The sequence below is a fragment of the Gigantopelta aegis genome, chromosome 10, assembly GCF_016097555.1.
Source record: "Gigantopelta aegis isolate Gae_Host chromosome 10, Gae_host_genome, whole genome shotgun sequence".
Lineage (NCBI taxonomy): Eukaryota > Metazoa > Mollusca > Gastropoda > Neomphalida > Peltospiridae > Gigantopelta > Gigantopelta aegis.
In genome coordinates this window covers 81,919,641-81,939,235 of record NC_054708.1, presented here as the reverse complement: position 1 = coordinate 81,939,235, position 19,595 = coordinate 81,919,641, and the positions used below count along the sequence as shown (strand labels likewise).

The following is a 19,595-nucleotide window of genomic DNA, read 5'->3' as shown; positions in this document are numbered from 1 at the left end:
TTGTTTTGTTTGAAAAAAAGTTGTTTTTTTAACGAAACCAATACAACACATTAGCTATTGTATGTGAAATATTTGGTAATTCGGACACGTAGTCATAAGAGGAAACCCGCTACAGTTTTCCTGACGCAGCAAGGGAACTTTTATATGCACCTTTGACCAGTTGTGGTGCATTGGTTGGAACGAGAAAAACCCAATCGGTTGAATGGATTCACAGAGGTGGTTCGATCCTGCGACGCAAGCACCTTAAGCAAGCACTCAGCCAACTGAGCTAAATCCCGCCCCGACAGTTTATAACACCAGAGAAAACATCCGGCTTGGACACTTTGTTAAAGTTTAACGTTAAAGTTTCACGTTTAGATCAGTTTCTAAAACATAAGTCCTGGGTCATTGGAATTTGGTTTATATCGATAATCATCACAGTGCATGCGAAAAGAATTAAAACTTAATTAATTAAACATTTTTATTAAAATATATTTGCTTTTTGGGGGGTTTCACGACAAAATTTCGCATTTAAATCGGTGACGAACTATAAGTCCTACTTCAATGGAAATTGGTCCATGTCTTCCTGAAAACGTTACTTGGGCCTTTGCTGTTCCTGTGAATTGTCAACACAATGCATAAGAAAAGAACTAAAAATCAATTAATTTAGCATTTTCAAGTAAAATATATTTCTTTTAGTTCCATTTCTTACAAACTATAAGTCGTAGATCAATGAAACTTGGTTTATAGTTACACGTATCCATCACAATGCATGTGCAAAAAAAATAGTTCAATTTTGTTAATCTTCTTGTTTTTTCATCCCTGTATAAAAAATATTCATGCCTTCTTGAAAACGTTAGTTCGGTCTTTAGCTGCTTTATTGGAAGATTTAAGAAGACTACAACAAAATGTAATTTTGCTCCGCGTACAAATCGTCAACTATTTTTTAGCTTTAATTATATGCGTTGTTATTGTCTTGTGTGTGTATGGTCCTTATCAAAGAACTATTCAATAGCACTGTTGTTTGTCGAAAACATTGGGCAGTGGCTTATATACTCTTCAAAAAAGATGGGGAACCTGAAATATTAATGTTAATATCAACTATTAGACCGAATATACGTTTTGACCACAGACATACTAGTAACGAACGTCCAGGTCTGTTAATCAACACACTGAAACACATCCATAGTTTACAAGTGCATCAACGCAGTTGCCCCGTACACGTGTCATTCTCGATTTTGACAATTTCTAGGAAGGTCCATTAATCACTGTGGAACATTATTTCTGTCACATAGAGTAATACAATTTATTAAAAACAGTATAAGACATTCCGCCCATAGCCTTGCTTTTGGCTATAAGTAGTCCTAAAGCTCGACTAGTAGAGTGAGCATCAACTTTAGCAGTTATATTAAAATGTAAAGTTTTGTTAAGTAGGATCCCCAAATAAGTGTATGCAAGATAACTTCACCGCATTTGAATGAGTAAGTTGTTCTATTTATAGAATAGGTACGGAAAGGTATTACTTTTGATTTCTCTCCATTTATTGTCATGTTATTTCTGATACACGCAGGACTTGTAAATCTCTCTCGTTCTCAGCATCACAAAGTTGTCCCGTACACGTGTGTGGGGTGTCATTATCGATTTTGACAATTTCTAGGAAGGTCCATTAATCACTGCGGAACATTGTTTCTGTCAATCGTTTTCATTCTGTTGATCATACAGTTGTTATTGTTTTGTTTTTAGTCATTTTTATTGTTTGAATTTGCGATTTACTGATAAAAAACGTCAACTTTCAAATTTCACTTCAAGATATTTGATGGTCATAAAACCTACTGTAATACTGAACTACCGGTTGTAATGTTTGCCCAATTAATTCACTATTATCATATGACCATTCCCCACAGCTAATATACCTTACAATTTTGGCAATTGTAAATTCTTATTACAGTTCCTCTACTTTTTTTTGAAGAGTATATAATGGCAGTAAGTGAACGTTTGCACCTCGATGAGTTCATTACACGCGCCAGTGGCGGCTTACTGATCGTCTTATGGGAAAATGCCAAGGGCGTCCGCTGCAATATTTCCTGGGGTGGGTGTCGAAACTTGAAATAATTGGCGCGAGACGTAGCCCAGTGATAAAGCGCTCGCTTGATGCGCGGTCGATTTTGGGATCGATCCCCGTCGGTGGACCCATTGGGTTATTTCTCGTTCCAGCCAGTGCTCCACGACTGGTATATCAAAGGCCGTGGTATGTACTATCATGTCTGTGGGATGGTGCATATAAAAGGTCCCTTTATTTTGAGTAATATAGCTCAGAATGTTTGCGGTAATATAATAAGATATTTTTATAATCTACGGTTTTCTTTAAATATAGTGTACGTTATACCTCTTGATGATAAAGCTATGTTACTTTTCCGTTGTTCGTTTGGTTTTAATTTTACTTGATTAAGAAGTAAAGCTCTGTGGCATCCAAACATTTGTCATACCTAGCTGGTTAAATATATCTTCGACCATTTTTATCCATTTATAACTACTAGAAATCCATTTACAGGAGAGTCGTATAACATTAATTCATGCAGTAAAAACGATGATTTTGTTTGTTTACCAGATACGATACGGGCCCAAAAACTTATAATTGTTTGTTGAATAATTAATTTGAGGCGAGATTTCTGTTACCACCAGATTTGCTGCTTACTACCTGTCAAGGTGAAAATATACATTACATAACAAGCGGGAGAAATGCGTAATGCCCGTGTTTTGTTCTCGCCAATAAGTTGCAATAACCAATCAACTCTGCCTGACGCATGAAGCGGAAATAAACAGGTCGGTTTCTACATGATGTAATTACTATAATGACCAGCTCAGTGTTGTAAGAGATTACCTGTAATCACGTGGTGTGGTAACTCCTAGGGTACGGCGTGTTGGTAGTGACGGAAACACGACGTCTCGCTATAAAACCAGGCTCGGGTGGTTCTCGTGGCCATTCTCGTCTCGCAGCGAACTATAAACGTCAACGTGAGCAGATTTTAGCTGTCACCAGTTCGTTCTTTACTTCACAGCAAACATGGTAAGTAGAACGTCTATTCACATTTTAAATAACATATCGTAATATCTAACACTATCTAATACGAATACAACCTGCTAAGCATTGTGTTTACATTTACGATAGTTTGACACCCAATAGCCGATGTATTTTTCGTACTGGGGTGTCGTTAAACATTCATTCCAACCTGCTAATTACTAGGGAGGTGTGTGCTTAAAGCACTCGCTTGGGAGCCCCCCCCCCCCCCCCCCCTGCCCCCATTCTCAACCAGAGCCCCAGAGAGCCGTCCTGTCGGTGGGGAAGTACATACAAAGATTCTTTCCTGCTAATGAATGTAGAATTGTCTATAAAATCTATACCAGAATTCTTTTAAATGTTTAACATCCAATAGGGGCGGGACATAGCCCAGTGGTAAAGCGCTCCCTTGATGCGCTGTCGGTTTGGGATCGATCCCCGTCTGTGGGCCCATTGGCCTATTTCTCGTTCCACCCAGTGCACCACGACTGGTATATCTAAGGCGGTGGTATGTGATATCCTATCTATGGGAAAGTGCATATAAAAGATTCCTTTCTGCATTAGAAAAACAAATGTAGCGGGTTTCCTCAAATGACTGTCAAAATTACCAAGTGTTTGACATCCAATAGCCGCCAATGATTAATGAATCAATGTGTTCTAATGGAGTCGTTAAACTCTCGACTTTTCATAATTTATTAAGCCTTTTTTACGACTAAACAGCCTACTACATGATGGAAATTACAGTTGTTTAATTCATTGGTGGATCGTTTGTATCACTTGTTTTCGGTTGACCTTTTTTTTTAGATTCATCATCCACAATAATTAACGTTAACTTTTCCTGAAAACGCGTCTCTGGGCATCTTTTTTTCTTTCTGTTTTTTTAAACAAATCCGGGGAGCATTCTCCCGAATCCCCTGACGATTACGTTCCTTTCGGGAGTTCGGCTCGTTTGCCTTTAAACAAACTCAAACTGCCCTTTTAAGAATTCTGCCTGTGTGATTGCTCATAGCGTGCAGATGGCATATAGGGGTTGGGCCGTAGAGTTCCCATATCTGACGCCTTTGTTACTTATATTATAGCATTTTCCTTAATACATGTATACATAGTTTTTACTTTAATCATTTTAATGTTTCTTCTTCAGAGGGAATGTATCAGTATCCACGTTGGCCAGGCCGGAGTGCAGATCGGCAATGCATGCTGGGAGTTGTACTGTCTGGAGCACGGAATCCAGCCTGACGGACAAATGCCGTCGGACAAGACGATTGGGGGAGGGGACGACTCCTTCAACACGTTCTTCAGCGAGACGGGGGCGGGCAAGCACGTGCCCCGGGCCGTCTTCGTCGATCTCGAGCCCACTGTTATAGGTCAGTATTGGATTTGTAGGTTTGGCTTTGTAGTATTCTGTTTTGTTTGAAAATGTCGTGTACTACGAAAGAAAGAAAGAAATGTTTTATTTAACGACGCACTCAACACATTTTATTTACGGTTATATGGCGTCAGACATATGGTTAAGGACCACACAGATTCTAAAGGAAACCCGCTGTCGCCACGACATGGGCTACTCTTCAGATTAGCAGCAAGGGATCTTTTATTTGCGCTTCCCACAGGCAGGATAGCACAAATCATGGCCTTTGTTGAACTAGTTATGGATCACTGGTCGGTGCAAGTGGTTTACACCTACCCATTGAGCCTTGCGGAGCACTCACTCAGGGTTTGGAGTCGGTATCTGGATTAAAAAAACCATGCCTCGACTGGGATCCGAACCCAGTACCTACCAGCCTGTAGACCGATGGCCTGCCACGACGCCACCGAGGCCGGTCCGTGTACTACGACTGATATATTATCAAAGGCTGTGATATAGGCTGTGATATGTGCTATCCTATCTGTGGAATGCTGCATATGAAAGACCCTGGCTTCTAATGGAAAAATGTAGCGGGTTTCCTCTTTGACTGTGTCAAAATGACCAAATGTTTGCCATCCAATAGCCGATGATTAATAAATCAATGTGCTTTAGTGGTGTTGTTATAGAAAACAAACTTTATCTTTTTTTTTTTTTTTAATCTGACAGTGAGTTTTGTCTTGATTAGACCAATTTACAAAGTAACTGTTTGTTAGACCAACAAATAACCGCAGTTTAAAATGTGCTGTTTAAAAAACATTTACTGTATAAATGTTAATCAACATCGAAGCTAATAATATAAGAAATTACATATTTATAAATAAAACGTTTCTTAGTTTACATTTTATGTCGGATGGTTTCGAAATGCCTAGTTAGCGCCCGGCTGGGCAGATACAAGGAAAACGTTCCTCGTTCAGTGTAACTGCCCTTCTGTCTGCCCGGAGAAACCCCCAATTACCTTGATTGGTTTTGTACTGCCACCCCACTGAATATAGGCTAGGTACGGCCTTTTAAGTAACACCTTGTGTTGAAAACAAAGATTCAGTTGTGTTAGATCCAAGACCATAAATGCGCCATCTTGAATTAAAACCAAATGTCGACCTATTCATTGAATATTTTGATTTGTCTCTCCAGATGAGGTTCGTACCGGAACTTACCGCCAACTGTTTCACCCGGAGCAGCTGATCACCGGCAAGGAGGACGCCGCCAACAACTATGCCCGCGGCCACTATACCGTGGGCAAGGAGATCGTCGACGTCGTCCTCGACAGGATCCGGAAGCTGGCCGATCAGTGCACCGGTCTCCAGGGATTCCTCATCTTCCACAGTTTCGGCGGAGGAACCGGTTCGGGTTTCACCTCTCTGCTCATGGAGCGACTCTCCGTCGACTATGGGAAGAAATCCAAGCTGGAGTTCGCTGTATACCCAGCACCCCAGGTTAGAACGTTTTAAATAATCTTGGGGGGGGGGGGGGGGGGGGGGACATAGTCCAGTGGTAAAACGTATGTTTTATACGCTTTTGGTCTTGGATCGATCCCTACCGGCCTCGGTGGCAACGTCGTTAGGCCATCGGTTTACAGGCTAATAGGTACTGGGTTCGGATCCCAGTCGAGGCATGGGATTTTTAATCCAGATACCGAATCCAAACCCGGAGTGAGTGCTCCGCAAGGCTCAGTGGGTAGGTGTAAACGACTTGCACCGACCAGTGATCCATAACTGGTTCAACAAAGGCCATGGTTTGTGCTATCCTGCCTGTGGGAAGCGCAAATAAAAGATCCCTTGCTGCCTGTCGTAAAAGAGTAAAAGAGTAGCCTATGTGGCGACAGTGGGTTTCTTCTAAAAAACAGTGTCAGAATGACCATATGTTTGACGTCCAATAGCCGATGATAAGATAAAAAAATCAATGTGCTCTAGGTGGCGTCGTTAAATAAAACAAACTTTACTCTTTTTTTGGATCGATCCCCGTCGGTGGGCCCATTGGACTAGTTCTCGTTCCAGCCAGTGCCCCACGACTGGTATATCAAAGGACGTAGTCCTATCCTGTCTGTGGGATGTTGCATATAAAACATCCCTTGTTACTGATGTAAAAAATGTAGTGCGTTTCCGCTCTAAGACTGTCAGAATTACCAAATGTTTGACATCCAACAGCAGATTAATTCATAAATGTGCTTCAGTGGTGTCGTTAAACAAGACGTACTTTTAACTTTAAGAATTATAATCTGTTTTAAAATGGCCAATTCCCAAGCAATGGAATCCCATGACTGGTGTATCAAAGACAGTCACATGTGCTGCCCTGTATTGAAAATGCAGACAATATCCCAGGCTGCTAACAATGATAAATTGTTTTGTTTTTCTCTGAATCCAACAGCCGATGACTTAATGCTCTAGTGGAGTAGATAAACAATATTTTTAAACATCTGATTATCTTGTACAACATGATTTTTAATGAGCAGTCATTTGTCTTATGGAACAAAATAGCGTGTAGCCTCTATTACCTGTATGTAGATTTTTAAAAAACGAATTAAGACTTGTAAAAATGTTTATCACATATTGCTTATATATATTAACTTTTCAGATCTCGACGGCTGTAGTGGAACCGTACAACTCCATCCTGACCACCCACACCACCCTGGAGCACTCCGACTGCGCCTTCATGGTCGACAACGAGGCCATCTACGACATCTGCCGTCGTAACCTTGACATTGAGCGTCCGACGTACACCAACCTGAACAGACTTATGGCGCAGATCGTCAGTTCCATCACCGCCTCCCTCCGCTTCGACGGCGCCCTCAACGTTGACTTGACTGAGTTCCAGACCAACTTGGTGCCCTACCCACGAATCCATTTCCCCCTGGCCACCTACGCCCCGGTGATCTCCGCCGAGAAGGCCTACCACGAACAGTTGTCTGTTGCCGAGATCACCAACGCAACCTTCGAGCCTGCCAACCAGATGGTCAAGTGCGATCCTCGTCACGGAAAGTACATGGCCTGCTGCATGCTGTACCGTGGTGACGTCGTGCCCAAGGACGTCAACGCCGCCATCGCCACCATCAAGACCAAGAGGACCATCCAGTTCGTCGACTGGTGTCCCACCGGGTTCAAGGTCGGCATCAACTACCAGCCGCCCACCGTCGTCCCGGGAGGTGACTTGGCCAAGGTCCAGCGCGCCGTCTGCATGTTGAGCAACACGACCGCCATCGCCGAGGCGTGGGCGCGTCTCGACCACAAGTTCGATCTGATGTACGCCAAGCGCGCCTTCGTCCACTGGTACGTCGGTGAGGGTATGGAGGAGGGAGAGTTCTCGGAGGCTCGCGAGGATCTGGCTGCCCTGGAGAAGGACTACGAGGAGGTTGGCGTCGACTCTGTGGAGGGTGAGGGTGAAGAGGAAGGTGGTGATGAATACTAAACAAATCCCAGGACTCCCCCCACCCCCAAAAACGTCCTAATTTATACACCAATGAGAAACTGTAACAGTGTTTGCAATAAAATTAACATAACAAATTCGTGTGTTTTGTTTTTAATGTGAAGAGCAGCAGTCTAAACTGCGGTTGAGGGTCGGGTGCAGACTTTGTGTATAGCGCTCGTTTGGGGTTCTTGGGTCGATACGTGAATCGGATCCCGTCTGGTTGGACCAGTGCTTCACGATTGGTTTCTTAAAGGCTATGACATGTGATGTCTCTGGTTAAGAGCATTATAAAAGATTCATTGCTGCTAATGGAATAATGTAATTGCAATGGTTTCCTTCAAAGATGGGTGTCCGAAGTAAAACGTGTTTGACATTTAATAGCAGATGTGCTCTAGTGGTGTTAAATCAAATACTTTTAACTGTTAACGTGGACACGAGCATGGCGGTACAGAGGTAAATGGGGGGGGGGGGGGGGGGGATACAGTAATTGGTTTGTGGAGAAAAGGGCACATAAACAAATTTGCCAAAAGGGTATCCCACTGGGAATATTTTAGAAGAGAACAAGTCCGCTAGTTCCTACTTGAATTGGTCTCTAGTAAACGAATGTTTTGTACGATACAACTTTAGCACATAAAGAACTAGTAGGTTATGGCATCTGTCCTGTTGAAAGTGCGGGTCCAGCTTTGGTAATAGAACATAACATTATTACAAAGCCGGTGTCATTTGTACGCGATCGATCCTGCGGTCCATTAGTCGCCACGCGAACACTCTACCAATGAACTGGTGTATTTTTTCCGTTGGCAGCAAGAAACTTTTCAAAATGTATAAATTATACGCCACCAAAAGGAATGTTTCAGTATGAATGTCACACGTTTTTTCTTCTCGAGGCAGCATGCTAAAACGTTTTAGTGATCGAGCGATCGCCTAAAATGTGATAGACCTCGATCAGCTCTGGTGTTCTCCCATCTCGGCTAGTGCTACTCGACTAATATACGTGGTATGTACTGTCACGTTTATGAGAAAGTGCATTTAAAAGATCGTTTGCTGCTTTCTGGAAGAAGTAGTCGGTTTGGCGAGAACGAATTACATTTCACATTTCTATACTTAAGATTGTTTCCCCTCTCAATATATTTTTTAGAAAGAAAAGAAATGTATAATGTACATGCGTACCTATTATTAGTTGGTGTGTTTTGTTAAGTGGTAAAGTGCTCGCCTGATGCGTAGTCCTGTCTGGGATCGATGCCCACCGGTGGACCCATTTGGGCTATTTCTCGTTCCAGCCAGTGATGGTGTCCATAAACAAAGCAAACTAACTCTTTTGTTGGATGGTGGTTATCAGTTACATTTTGAAGGTCGTACAGTTTCCCTTTAAGTGTGTTTTTTTGCATTTCAAAACATGAAATACAATTATACATTTAATGTTTTACATTCGTGTTATACCTGCATCGCGGTGAGCGTCTGGTCTGGTTTGGTATTTCACTCATTTTGGATAACGTTCTATTTAATTATTGGCAACTCGGTCTTACTTACTCATTTGCTTATATAGACGAGCGTGTATTTAAAAAAACACGTTGTTTTGGTGTTTTTTAACAAAACCACTACAACACATTGGCTATTGGATGTGACACATTTGGTAATTCGGACTCGTAGTCATCGGAGGAAACCCGCTACATTTTTCCTGACGCAGAAAGGGATCTTGTATATGCACCTTCCCACAGACAGGAAAACACATACCACGGCCGTTGACCAGTTGTGGTGCACTGGTTGGAACGAGAAAACCCAATCGGTTGAATGGATCCACAGAGGTGGTTCGATCCTGTGACGCAAGCACCTTAAGCAAGCACTCAGCCGACTGAGCTAAATCCCGCCCCGACAGTTTATAATACCAGAGGAAACATCCGGCTTGGACAGTTAAAGTTTAACGTTAGTTTCGCGTTTAGATTAGTTTCTAAAACATTAAGACCTGGGTCATTGGAATTTGGTTTATGTGGATATTCATCACAGTGCATGCCAATCGAATTAAAAATTAATTAATTTAACATTTTTACTAAAATATATTTGCTTTTCGGGGGATTTCACGACAAAATTTTGCATTTAAATCCGTTTCAAACAAACTATAAGTCCTACTTCAGTGGAAATTGGTCCATGTCTTCCTAAAAACGACCGGTCTCGGTGGCGTCGTGGTTAGGCAATCGGTCTACAGGCTGGTAGGTACTGGGTTCAAATCCCAGTCGAGGCATGGGAGTTTTAATCCAGATACCGACTCCAAACCCTGAGTGAGTGTTCGCAAGGCTCAATGTGTAGGTGTAAACCATTTGCACCGACCAGTGATCCATAACTGGTTCAACAAAGGCCATGGTTTTTGCTATCCTGCCTGTGGGAAGCGCAAATAAAAGATCCCTTGCTGCTAATCGGAAAGAGTAGCCCATGTAGTGGCGACAGCGGGTTTCCTCTCAAAATCTGTGTGGTCTTTAACCATATGTCTCACGCCATATAACCGTAAATAAAATGTGTTGAGTGCGTCGTTAAATAAAACATTTCTTTCTTTCTTTCCTGAAAACGTTACTTGGGCGTTTGCTGTTCCTGTGATTTTTCAACACAATGCATAAGAAAAGAACTAAAAATCAATTAATTTAGAATTTTCAAGTAAAAAATATTTCTTTTAGTTCCATTTCTTACAAACTATAAGTCGTAGATCAATGAAACTTGGTTTACAGTTACACGCATCCATCACAATGCATGTGCTAAAAAAATAGTTCAGTTTTGTTAATCTTCCTGTTTTTTGTTTTTTTTGTTTTTTTTATCCCTGTATAAAAATATTCATGCCTTCTTGAAAACGTTAGTTCGGCCTTTAACTGCTGTATTAGAAGCTTTAAGAAGACGACAACAAAATTTCATTTTCCTCCGCGTACAAATCGCCAACTATTTTAGCTTTAATTATATGTTATTGTCCTTATCAAAGAACTATTCACTAGCACTGTTGTTTGTCGAGAACATTGGGAAGTGGTTTATATTAAAGCTGTATCCTAACCGGACGCAAGCGATGTCGCGTTCCATGTGTGCGGTTAGGATTGAAATCAATGGGTTCTAAAATAATCATTTGCATCTCTCGCAAGCGACGCGATAATATTTATATCCTAACCATAACGACAGACTTCATTTTAAAATTGTTATCATTAAAAACAACATGTATATATATATATTAATAGCAAGGCTTCTTTTATATGAACCCGTTGAATACCTCTGAATGGATCAAACCAATATGTGATAGGATCATTAAAGCGGCATTCCCTGGAATATTTTTATTATTTAAGCATATAGAACAGAAAATCCCATTACGTTTGGTGCATATAAGACGCCGCACTCCGAATTGGTTTCACTACACTGGCTTTTCCAAGTTAAAAATAAACCCAGTATTTTGAAAGTCGGACACTTTTGGCGGGCGCCCACTGGGCTAAAAATAGTACGGTTCGGCTATTGTTGCATTATAAAAACCGAGGGGTTTTCTAGCAGTCAATTCCTAGCAGGCAATTACGCTGGCAGCCAATTTCAGCAGACACTCATGTCGACGTTCTAAACATTGGACTCGTACACCTTTCGATTTCACACTTTTAAATACACTGTTCTGCTAATTTTTATTATTCACTACAACTTAAGAATTTTAGAGTTTTAAAGAGTATCTTTATATAAAAACAACACAAAAACTAAATAACAACCAAGACTCATTTTCACAGTCGTATTGTTACTAATATCCGTATAAATACAACTTAACCGTTTTATTAAACACTTTTATAATATCTGAAGTATCACTTTAAAAATCCTTCTGTACTACGGTAATATAGGATGTCCAACTAGTTTCGTATAGACCACACCACAACACACATTATAAAAGGCGTATGAGAACGTCGCTATGCGTGTCTACTGAAATTGGCTGCTAGCGTAATTGGCTGCTAGGAAGTGGCTGCTAGAATCCGCTCGGTATTACAAAATGGCGAGAATTGTTCTAACTGGCTAGTAAGCATTTGACGATATGCGTTAATGACGACAACGCGCGAGTGAATTAAAAGTGCAGTTATGCTTGTATTTGAACTTAGAACTTGATTGTATACGATTGAAACCAGACACTGCAGTTTTAAGCGAATGCACAAATAACCATGCACATTAAATAAAAAAATAACACCCCCACTATTTTAGCCCGAATACTCTGCCGTTCGAGAGCTAGACGGACATTTGGACAGTTATAATCGCTATCTCGGTCAGACACTATTAACCTTGTAATGAAAATTCAAAATTTCTGCCTAGGACCGTATAGGCAAAGATTCCTGGTTTGACAAAACAATAATCCTATGTTTGACGTTAAATACCTTTACATCCCAGTTCGCTGATAACACACATTTTATATATTAATTACTAATGCACACGCTACATGATGAAACCCGTCAGCACCCACGTATTTAATCAAACTATTGTTAAATAGGGCTACTGGCTATAATTCTTCCTGTCTGTGTGTTTGACAGATAGACAGACAGACAGACAGACAGATATCTTTATTTACGTCTCACCTCATGTACAACATATTTACATTTAAAATAAGCATATAAAAGTGCATAAGCCATTCTATAGGGAGTTATGAGAGACAATATATACAATAAACAAATATTCACATGTATACTAAATTTAAAAAACAAAGATATTAATACTAATATATGTACATATGAGTACATCATCGTAATATTAAAATAAGCTTTTGACAATAAAAAAACCCATACAAATTAATCAAAAATATAAAAAGTCTCTACGTTTCTGTAGAGTTAAAAAGCAGGTTTTGGCCGTTATAAAAGCAAGTTTTGGTTCAGACAGTAAAAACATATCTTACTAAAATCAGATAAAGACATAACATTTTTAAAGGCAACTTGTGCGTGGTGATAAAGAATAAAACGGGGGTCTTCGGGTGAGCAGTATGTAAAAACATGCAATTCACCCTCCACACACTGGTTAGGACATAGACGTTCGAGGGCAGGTACATTTTCATATCTGCCCGTCTCAAGTGGGATTGGTTCTACAGCACAACGAAACTTGGCTAGAGCGCTTCTGTAGTGGCCGGGCATTAACATTTAAACGCATCTTTCAACGCCAAACCAGTTCTTAAATACGCGATAAGTCCTCAGTTTTCCAGTATTGTGATATATAAATTCCCTCCACGAATCCATATGTGTTTCACACAGTTGTTTTACGGCATCATTAATTATATATCGAGGTAGCGGAATATCAATGTCACATAACTGTCCAATATGTTGCTGTAAACAGAATTGATGCACATTAAAATTCCAATTTTTACACTTTTCGGATTGGAGTTTTCCTGTCCATATGAAAATACGTTTATTAAGTCTATTAATATCCATATTCACAAGTCTACCCCACTGGCGTGGTACCGTTTTCCACTGGAATACTTTCATGGGAGTCCACCCCATATCTCCATTCACAGCAGCATTGGGATTGTATTTCCTAACTCCCAGAAAAAAATCTACAAGCACGGTTTTGGACTTTGTTGAAAACCGAGTACTCCTTGGTACCTCATACACTAGCACCACATGTAATAATAGGCAACACAATAGAGTAATACAATTAAAAACAGTATAAGACATTCCGCCCATAGCCTTGCTTTTGGCTATAAGTAGTCCTAAAGCTCGACTAGTAGAGTGAGCATCAACTTTAGCAGTTGTATTAAAATGTAAAGTTTTTCAAACAGGATCCCCAAGTGTATGTAAGATAACTTCACTACACTTGAATGAGTAAGTTGTTCTATTTATAGAATAGGTACGAAAATGTATTACTTTTGATTTCTCTCCATTTATTGACATGTTATTTGTGATACATGCAGGACTTGTAAATCTGTCTCGTTCTCCGCCAGAAGAACCACATCATCTGCATACATTAATATGGAAATGATTTCATTGTCGATATGGACACCGGTACCAAGACCGGTAAAAAGAAGTGGTGATAATACACAGCCCTGTCTTACACCACATTTAACAGAGAACCAATCTGACCTGAATCCATATAACCGTACAGAACTGGACACGTTAGCATGAATGGCACGTATCGCATTCTACATATTACCATTAATCCCTAGATCACTTAGTTTACACCACAATAATGATCTGTACACCGAATCGTAGGCTTTCTTGAAGTCTATATGGCTGTAAAAGTAGACAACTTCTTTTTGCAATTTTCTATTATTGACGTTAACAATAAAACATGATCAACGGTACTTCTTCCTTTTCTAAAACCATTTTGTTCGTCTACTAAAAGATCATTGTCTTCTGCTCAAACAGACAATAAATCATTTTAAATGTTATAATACAATTTATATACAATTGATCCGATGTACTAGATTTAGGAATCGGGTTAATAATACCCTGACGCCACACATTTGGTACGAGACCAGGACTGTAATTGTTTTTTGAATAATTAATTTGATGATGATGATGATAACTAGTTTAACGTGCCCATATACCACTAGGATTTCGAACATGCCCATCCCGAGTCCGACCTCCGATAAGATCGGTGGCCTGACTCGGGATGGAGGGGGGGGGGGGGGGGGGGGGGGTAGAGTTGAAAATGGGCAGAATTTTGAAAATAGCAATTAGTAAAAAAAGTTAATAGAATAAATAAAATAAAATAAAAAGTTACAAGCCAAGAATAAAAAGAATTGACTATTATTTCGACAAATTTTTTAACGCAGATCTAAAAGTTTAAAGTCCAATCGATATGTCCACGTGAGTGGCCTCGTTAAGGCTGTTTGGGTGCACAGCTTATAGGGACGAGATGGGTTGCATCCCGTCAAGAAAACCCCTAGATTGACAGTCGATAGACGTTGAAGGTGTAGTGCTGTGCTGAAATACAGATCTTGAGAAGCCGGATCCGTCTGAACGAGAGAGAGTATCAGACTAGGGTATAGTCCAGTTGTCATAGGTTGGTATGGTGGTGCGGACGGGCCCGATTCCGGAGGATACGAGATGGTATCACTATAAAGCAAGGTAAAGTCTAGAAAAAGAGTAGTAGGGGCCGACCTATTTTTTCTTAGAGTGGGGCGGGTAATCTTCCAGTGCTGCTAGGACAGGCTCGAACATGTAGAGACTAAACGCGAACAACCGTGGCGTTCTGCAGAATGGCCGTCATACGAGTCGCGAAAAAAACAAGTCAACAGTCAGACGGAGAAATGACGTGGAGGCAAGGAATCTCGCTAAAAAAGAATCCAACCTGGTGGTGCAGACTGTCGAAACAAGAAGCGTTCCAGCGTTCAATCAGTTCCAATGGCCTCATACATTCCAGTAGAAAACTTTATTTCGCTGACAAAAATAACGAAATGAAGGATCCCCAAGTCGAGCACACGAAAGCACGTGCAGTGTACACAAGCGAAACAAACACGTCTCTTACCGCGTGGAGCTCCAGACTGGGAATGAATTAATTCGAGGCGAGATTTCTCTTTCCACCAGATTCGCTGCTTACTACCTGTCAAGGTGAAAACATACATTACATAACAAGCGGGAGAAATGCGTAATGCCCGTGTTTTGTTCTCGCCAATAAGTTGCAATAACCAATCAACTCTGCCTGACGCATGCAGCCAAAACAAACAGGTCGGTTTCTACATGATGTAATTACCCTAATGACCAGCTCAGTGTTGTAAGAGATTACCTGTAACCACGTGGTGCGGTAACTCCTAGGGTACGGCGTGTTGGTAGTGACGGAAACACGACGTTTCGCTATAAAACCAGGCTCGGGGGGTTCTCGTGGTCATTCTCGCAGCGAACTATAAACGTCAACGTGAGCAGATTTTAGTTGTCACCCGTCCGTCCTTTACGTCACAGCAAACATGGTAAGTAGAACATCTATTCACATTTTAAATAACATATCTTAGCAGATTGTATTTGTATTCAAAGTGTTATTACTAGAGAGGTGTGTGCTTAAAGCCCTCGCTTGGGAGCCCCCCCCCCCCCCCCCCCCCCCTATTCTCAACCAGAGCCCCAGAGAGCCGTCCTGTCCGTGGGGAAGTACATACAAAGATTCCTTCCTGCTAATGAATGGGAGAATGTAGAATTGTCTATAAAATCTATACCAGAATTCTTTTAAATGTTTAACATCCAATAGGGGCGGGACGTAACCCAGTGGTAAAGCGCTCGCTTGATGCGTTGTCGGTTTGGGATCGATCCCCGTCTGTGGGCCCATTGGACTATTTCTCGTTCCACCCAGTGCACCACGACTGGTATATCTTAAGGCGGTGGTATGTGATATCCTGTCTGTGGAAAAGTGCATATAAAAGATCCCTTTCTGCATTAGAAAAACAAATGTAGCGGGTTTCCTCAAATGACTGTTAAAATTACCAAGTGATTGACATCCAATAGCTGCCGATGATTAATGAATCAATGTGTTCTAGTGGTGTCGTTAAATAAACCAAACTTTAACATCCAAAAGTGGATAATTAATTTAATACTCTAATGGAGTCGTTAAACTTTCGACTCATTGGTGGATCGTTTGTATGACATGTTTTGGGTTGAGATTTTTTTTTAGATTCATTAACCACAATAACTAACTTGTCCTGAAAACGCGTCTCTGAGAATCTATTTTTATATATATATATATATATATATATATATACTTTTTTTTTTTTTATAAACAAACCCGTGAAGCATTCTCCCGAATCCCGTAATGATCTGGTTCCCTTCGGAAATTCGGCTCGTTTGCCTTTAACAAACTCAAACTGCCCTTCTTGAGATTCTGTCGGTGTGATTGCTCATCTTCAGCGTTCAGATGGCATATAGGGGTGGGGCCGTAGTTTCCATATCCGACGTCTTTGTTACTTGTATTATATCATGAGTGCGTCGTTAAATAAAACATTTCCTTTCCTTTGTATTATATCATTTTCCTTAATACATGTATACATAGTTTTTACTTTAATCATTTTAATGTTTCTTCTTCAGAGGGAATGTATCAGTATCCACGTTGGCCAGGCCGGAGTGCAGATCGGCAATGCATGCTGGGAGTTGTACTGTCTGGAGCACGGAATCCAGCCTGACGGACAGATGCCGTCCGACAAGACGATTGGGGGAGGGGACGACTCCTTCAACACGTTCTTCAGCGAGACGGGGGCGGGCAAGCACGTGCCCCGGGCCGTCTTCGTCGATCTCGAGCCCACTGTTGTAGGTCAGTATTGGATTTGTAGGTTTGGCTTTGTAGTATTCTATTTTGTTTGAAAATGTCGTGTACTACGACTGATATATGATCAAAGGCCGTGATATGTGCTATCCTATCTGTGGAATGCTGCATATGAAAGACCCTGGCTTCTAATGGAAAAATGTAGCGGGTTTCCTCTTTGACTGTGTCAAAATGACCATATGTTTGATATCCAATAGCCGATGATTAATAAATCAATGTGCTTTAGTAGGGTTGTTAAACAAAACAAATTCTTTTTTCTAGGGGTTTTTTTTATCTGACAGTGAGTTTTGTCTTCATTCTGTCTGCCCGGAGAAACCCCTATTATCTTGATTGTTTTTGTACTGCCACCCCACTGAATATAGGCTAGGTACGGCCTTTTAAGTAACACCTTGTGTTGAAAACAAAGATTCAGTTGTGTTAGATCCAAGACCATAAATGCGCCATCTTGAATTAAAACCAAATGTCGACCTATTCATTGAATATTTTGATTTGTCTCTCCAGATGAGGTTCGTACCGGAACTTACCGCCAACTGTTTCACCCGGAGCAGCTGATCACCGGCAAGGAGGACGCCGCCAACAACTATGCCCGCGGCCACTACACCGTGGGCAAGGAGATCGTCGACGTCGTCCTCGACAGGATCCGGAAGCTGGCCGATCAGTGCACCGGTCTCCAGGGATTCCTCATCTTCCACAGTTTCGGCGGAGGAACCGGTTCGGGTTTCACCTCTCTGCTCATGGAGCGACTCTCCGTCGACTATGGGAAGAAATCCAAGCTGGAGTTCGCTGTATACCCAGCACCCCAGGTTAGAACGTTTTAAATAATTTTGGGGTGGGGATGAACATAGTCCGGTGGTAAAACGTATGCTTTATACGCTTTTGGTCTTGGATGGATCCCCGTCGGTGGCCCCATTGGTCTAGTTCTCGTTCCATCCAGTGCCCCACGACTGGTATATCAAAGGACGTAGTCTTATCCTGTCTGGTGGATGGTGCATATAAAACACCCTTGTTACTGATATAAAAAATGTTATGACTGTCAGAATTACCAAATGTTTGACATCCAATATCAGATTAATTCATAAATGTGCTTCAGTGGTGTCGTTAACAAAACGTACTTTAATAATTATAATCTGTTTTAAAATAGCCAATTCCATAACAATGGAATTCCCATGACTGATGTTATCAAAGACAGTCACATGTGCTGCCCTGTATTGAAAATGCAGACAAGATCCCAGGCTGATAGTGGAGTAGATAAACAATATTTTTAAGCATCTGCTAGTCTTGTACAATATGATTTGTAATGAGCAGTCATTTGTCTTATGGAACAAAATAGCGTGTAGCCTCATATTACCTGTATGTAGATTTTTTTTTAAAAACGAATTAAGACTTGTTTATGACATATTGCTTATATATTAACTTTTCAGATCTCGACGGCTGTAGTGGAACCGTACAACTCCATCCTGACCACCCACACCACCCTGGAGCACTCCGACTGCGCCTTCATGGTCGACAACGAGGCCATCTACGACATCTGCCGTCGTAACCTTGACATTGAGCGTCCGACGTACACCAACCTGAACAGACTTATGGCGCAGATCGTCAGTTCCATCACCGCCTCTCTCCGCTTCGACGGCGCCCTCAACGTCGACTTAACCGAGTTCCAGACCAACTTGGTGCCCTACCCACGAATCCACTTCCCCCTGGCCACCTACGCCCCGGTGATCTCCGCCGAGAAGGCCTACCACGAACAGCTGTCTGTTGCCGAGATCACCAACGCAACCTTCGAGCCTGCCAACCAGATGGTCAAGTGCGATCCTCGTCACGGAAAGTACATGGCCTGCTGCATGCTGTACCGTGGTGACGTCGTGCCCAAGGACGTCAACGCCGCCATTGCCACCATCAAGACCAAGAGGACCATCCAGTTCGTCGACTGGTGTCCCACCGGGTTCAAGGTCGGCATCAACTACCAGCCGCCCACCGTCGTGCCGGGAGGTGACTTGGCCAAGGTCCAGCGCGCCGTCTGCATGTTGAGCAACACGACCGCCATCGCCGAAGCGTGGGCGCGTCTCGACCACAAGTTCGACCTGATGTACGCCAAGCGCGCCTTCGTCCACTGGTACGTCGGTGAGGGTATGGAGGAGGGAGAATTCTCGGAGGCTCGCGAGGATCTGGCTGCCCTGGAAAAGGACTACGAGGAGGTTGGCGTCGACTCTGTAGAGGGTGAGGGTGAAGAGGAAGGTGGTGACGAATACTAAACTAATCCCAGGACTGCCCCCCCCCCCCTCTCCAGAACCGTCCTAACTTATACACCAACGAGAAGCTGTGTTTGCAATAAAATTAACATAACAAATACGTGTGTTTTGTTTTTAATGTGAAGAGCAGCAGTCTAAAATGGGATTGGGGGTCGGGTTCAGACTTGGTGTATAGCACTCACTTGAGGTGCTTGGGTCGATACGTGAATCGGATCCCGTCTGGTTGGACGTTTCAAATCTCAACCACTAATAAGTGTACATAAGATAACTTTACCGCACTTGAATGAGT

General features: G+C 41.8%; 2 protein-coding genes across 3 annotated transcripts; both read left to right on the top strand.

Annotated features, from left to right (window-relative positions):
* The first annotated feature begins 2,891 nt into the window (after positions 1–2,891).
* Positions 2,892–7,936, top strand: LOC121383373 (tubulin alpha-2/alpha-4 chain-like). The gene is made up of 4 exons (XM_041513365.1): positions 2,892–3,046; positions 4,179–4,401; positions 5,571–5,872; positions 7,011–7,936. The coding sequence occupies exons 1-4, from the start codon at positions 3,044–3,046 to the stop codon at positions 7,839–7,841; spliced, it is 1,359 nt and encodes a 452-aa protein (XP_041369299.1). The 5' UTR covers positions 2,892–3,043; the 3' UTR covers positions 7,842–7,936.
* Positions 7,937–15,382: 7,446 nt separating this feature from the next.
* On the top strand, positions 15,383–19,362 carry LOC121382795 (tubulin alpha-2/alpha-4 chain-like). 2 transcript variants are annotated; one of them, XM_041512407.1, is made up of 4 exons: positions 15,383–15,481; positions 16,823–17,045; positions 17,559–17,860; positions 18,479–19,362. In XM_041512407.1, the coding sequence occupies exons 1-4, from the start codon at positions 15,398–15,400 to the stop codon at positions 19,307–19,309; spliced, it is 1,440 nt and encodes a 479-aa protein (XP_041368341.1). In that variant the 5' UTR covers positions 15,383–15,397; the 3' UTR covers positions 19,310–19,362. The 2 variants fall into 2 exon arrangements, with proteins under 2 accessions (XP_041368341.1, XP_041368342.1); XM_041512408.1 differs by lacking the exon at positions 15,383–15,481 and adding an exon at positions 15,544–15,720 and having other exon boundaries at positions 18,479–19,360.
* Positions 19,363–19,595: the final 233 nt, after the last annotated feature.

What these genes read in the sequence shown, in the direction of transcription:
- LOC121383373 (XM_041513365.1), top strand. An exon ending in TCTCGAGCCCACTGTTATAG is followed by an intron (nt 4,402 to 5,570) that starts GTCAGTATTGGA and finishes TTGTCTCTCCAG; the next exon opens with ATGAGGTTCGTACCGGAACT. An exon ending in CTGTATACCCAGCACCCCAG is followed by an intron (nt 5,873 to 7,010) that starts GTTAGAACGTTT and finishes TTAACTTTTCAG; the next exon opens with ATCTCGACGGCTGTAGTGGA.
- LOC121382795 (XM_041512407.1), top strand. Translation starts at nt 15,398, where the DNA reads ATGCGTAATGCCCGTGTTTTGTTCTCGCCAATAAGTTGCAATAACCAA. An exon ending in CATGCAGCCAAAACAAACAG is followed by an intron (nt 15,482 to 16,822) that starts GTCGGTTTCTAC and finishes TTTCTTCTTCAG; the next exon opens with AGGGAATGTATCAGTATCCA. An exon ending in TCTCGAGCCCACTGTTGTAG is followed by an intron (nt 17,046 to 17,558) that starts GTCAGTATTGGA and finishes TTGTCTCTCCAG; the next exon opens with ATGAGGTTCGTACCGGAACT.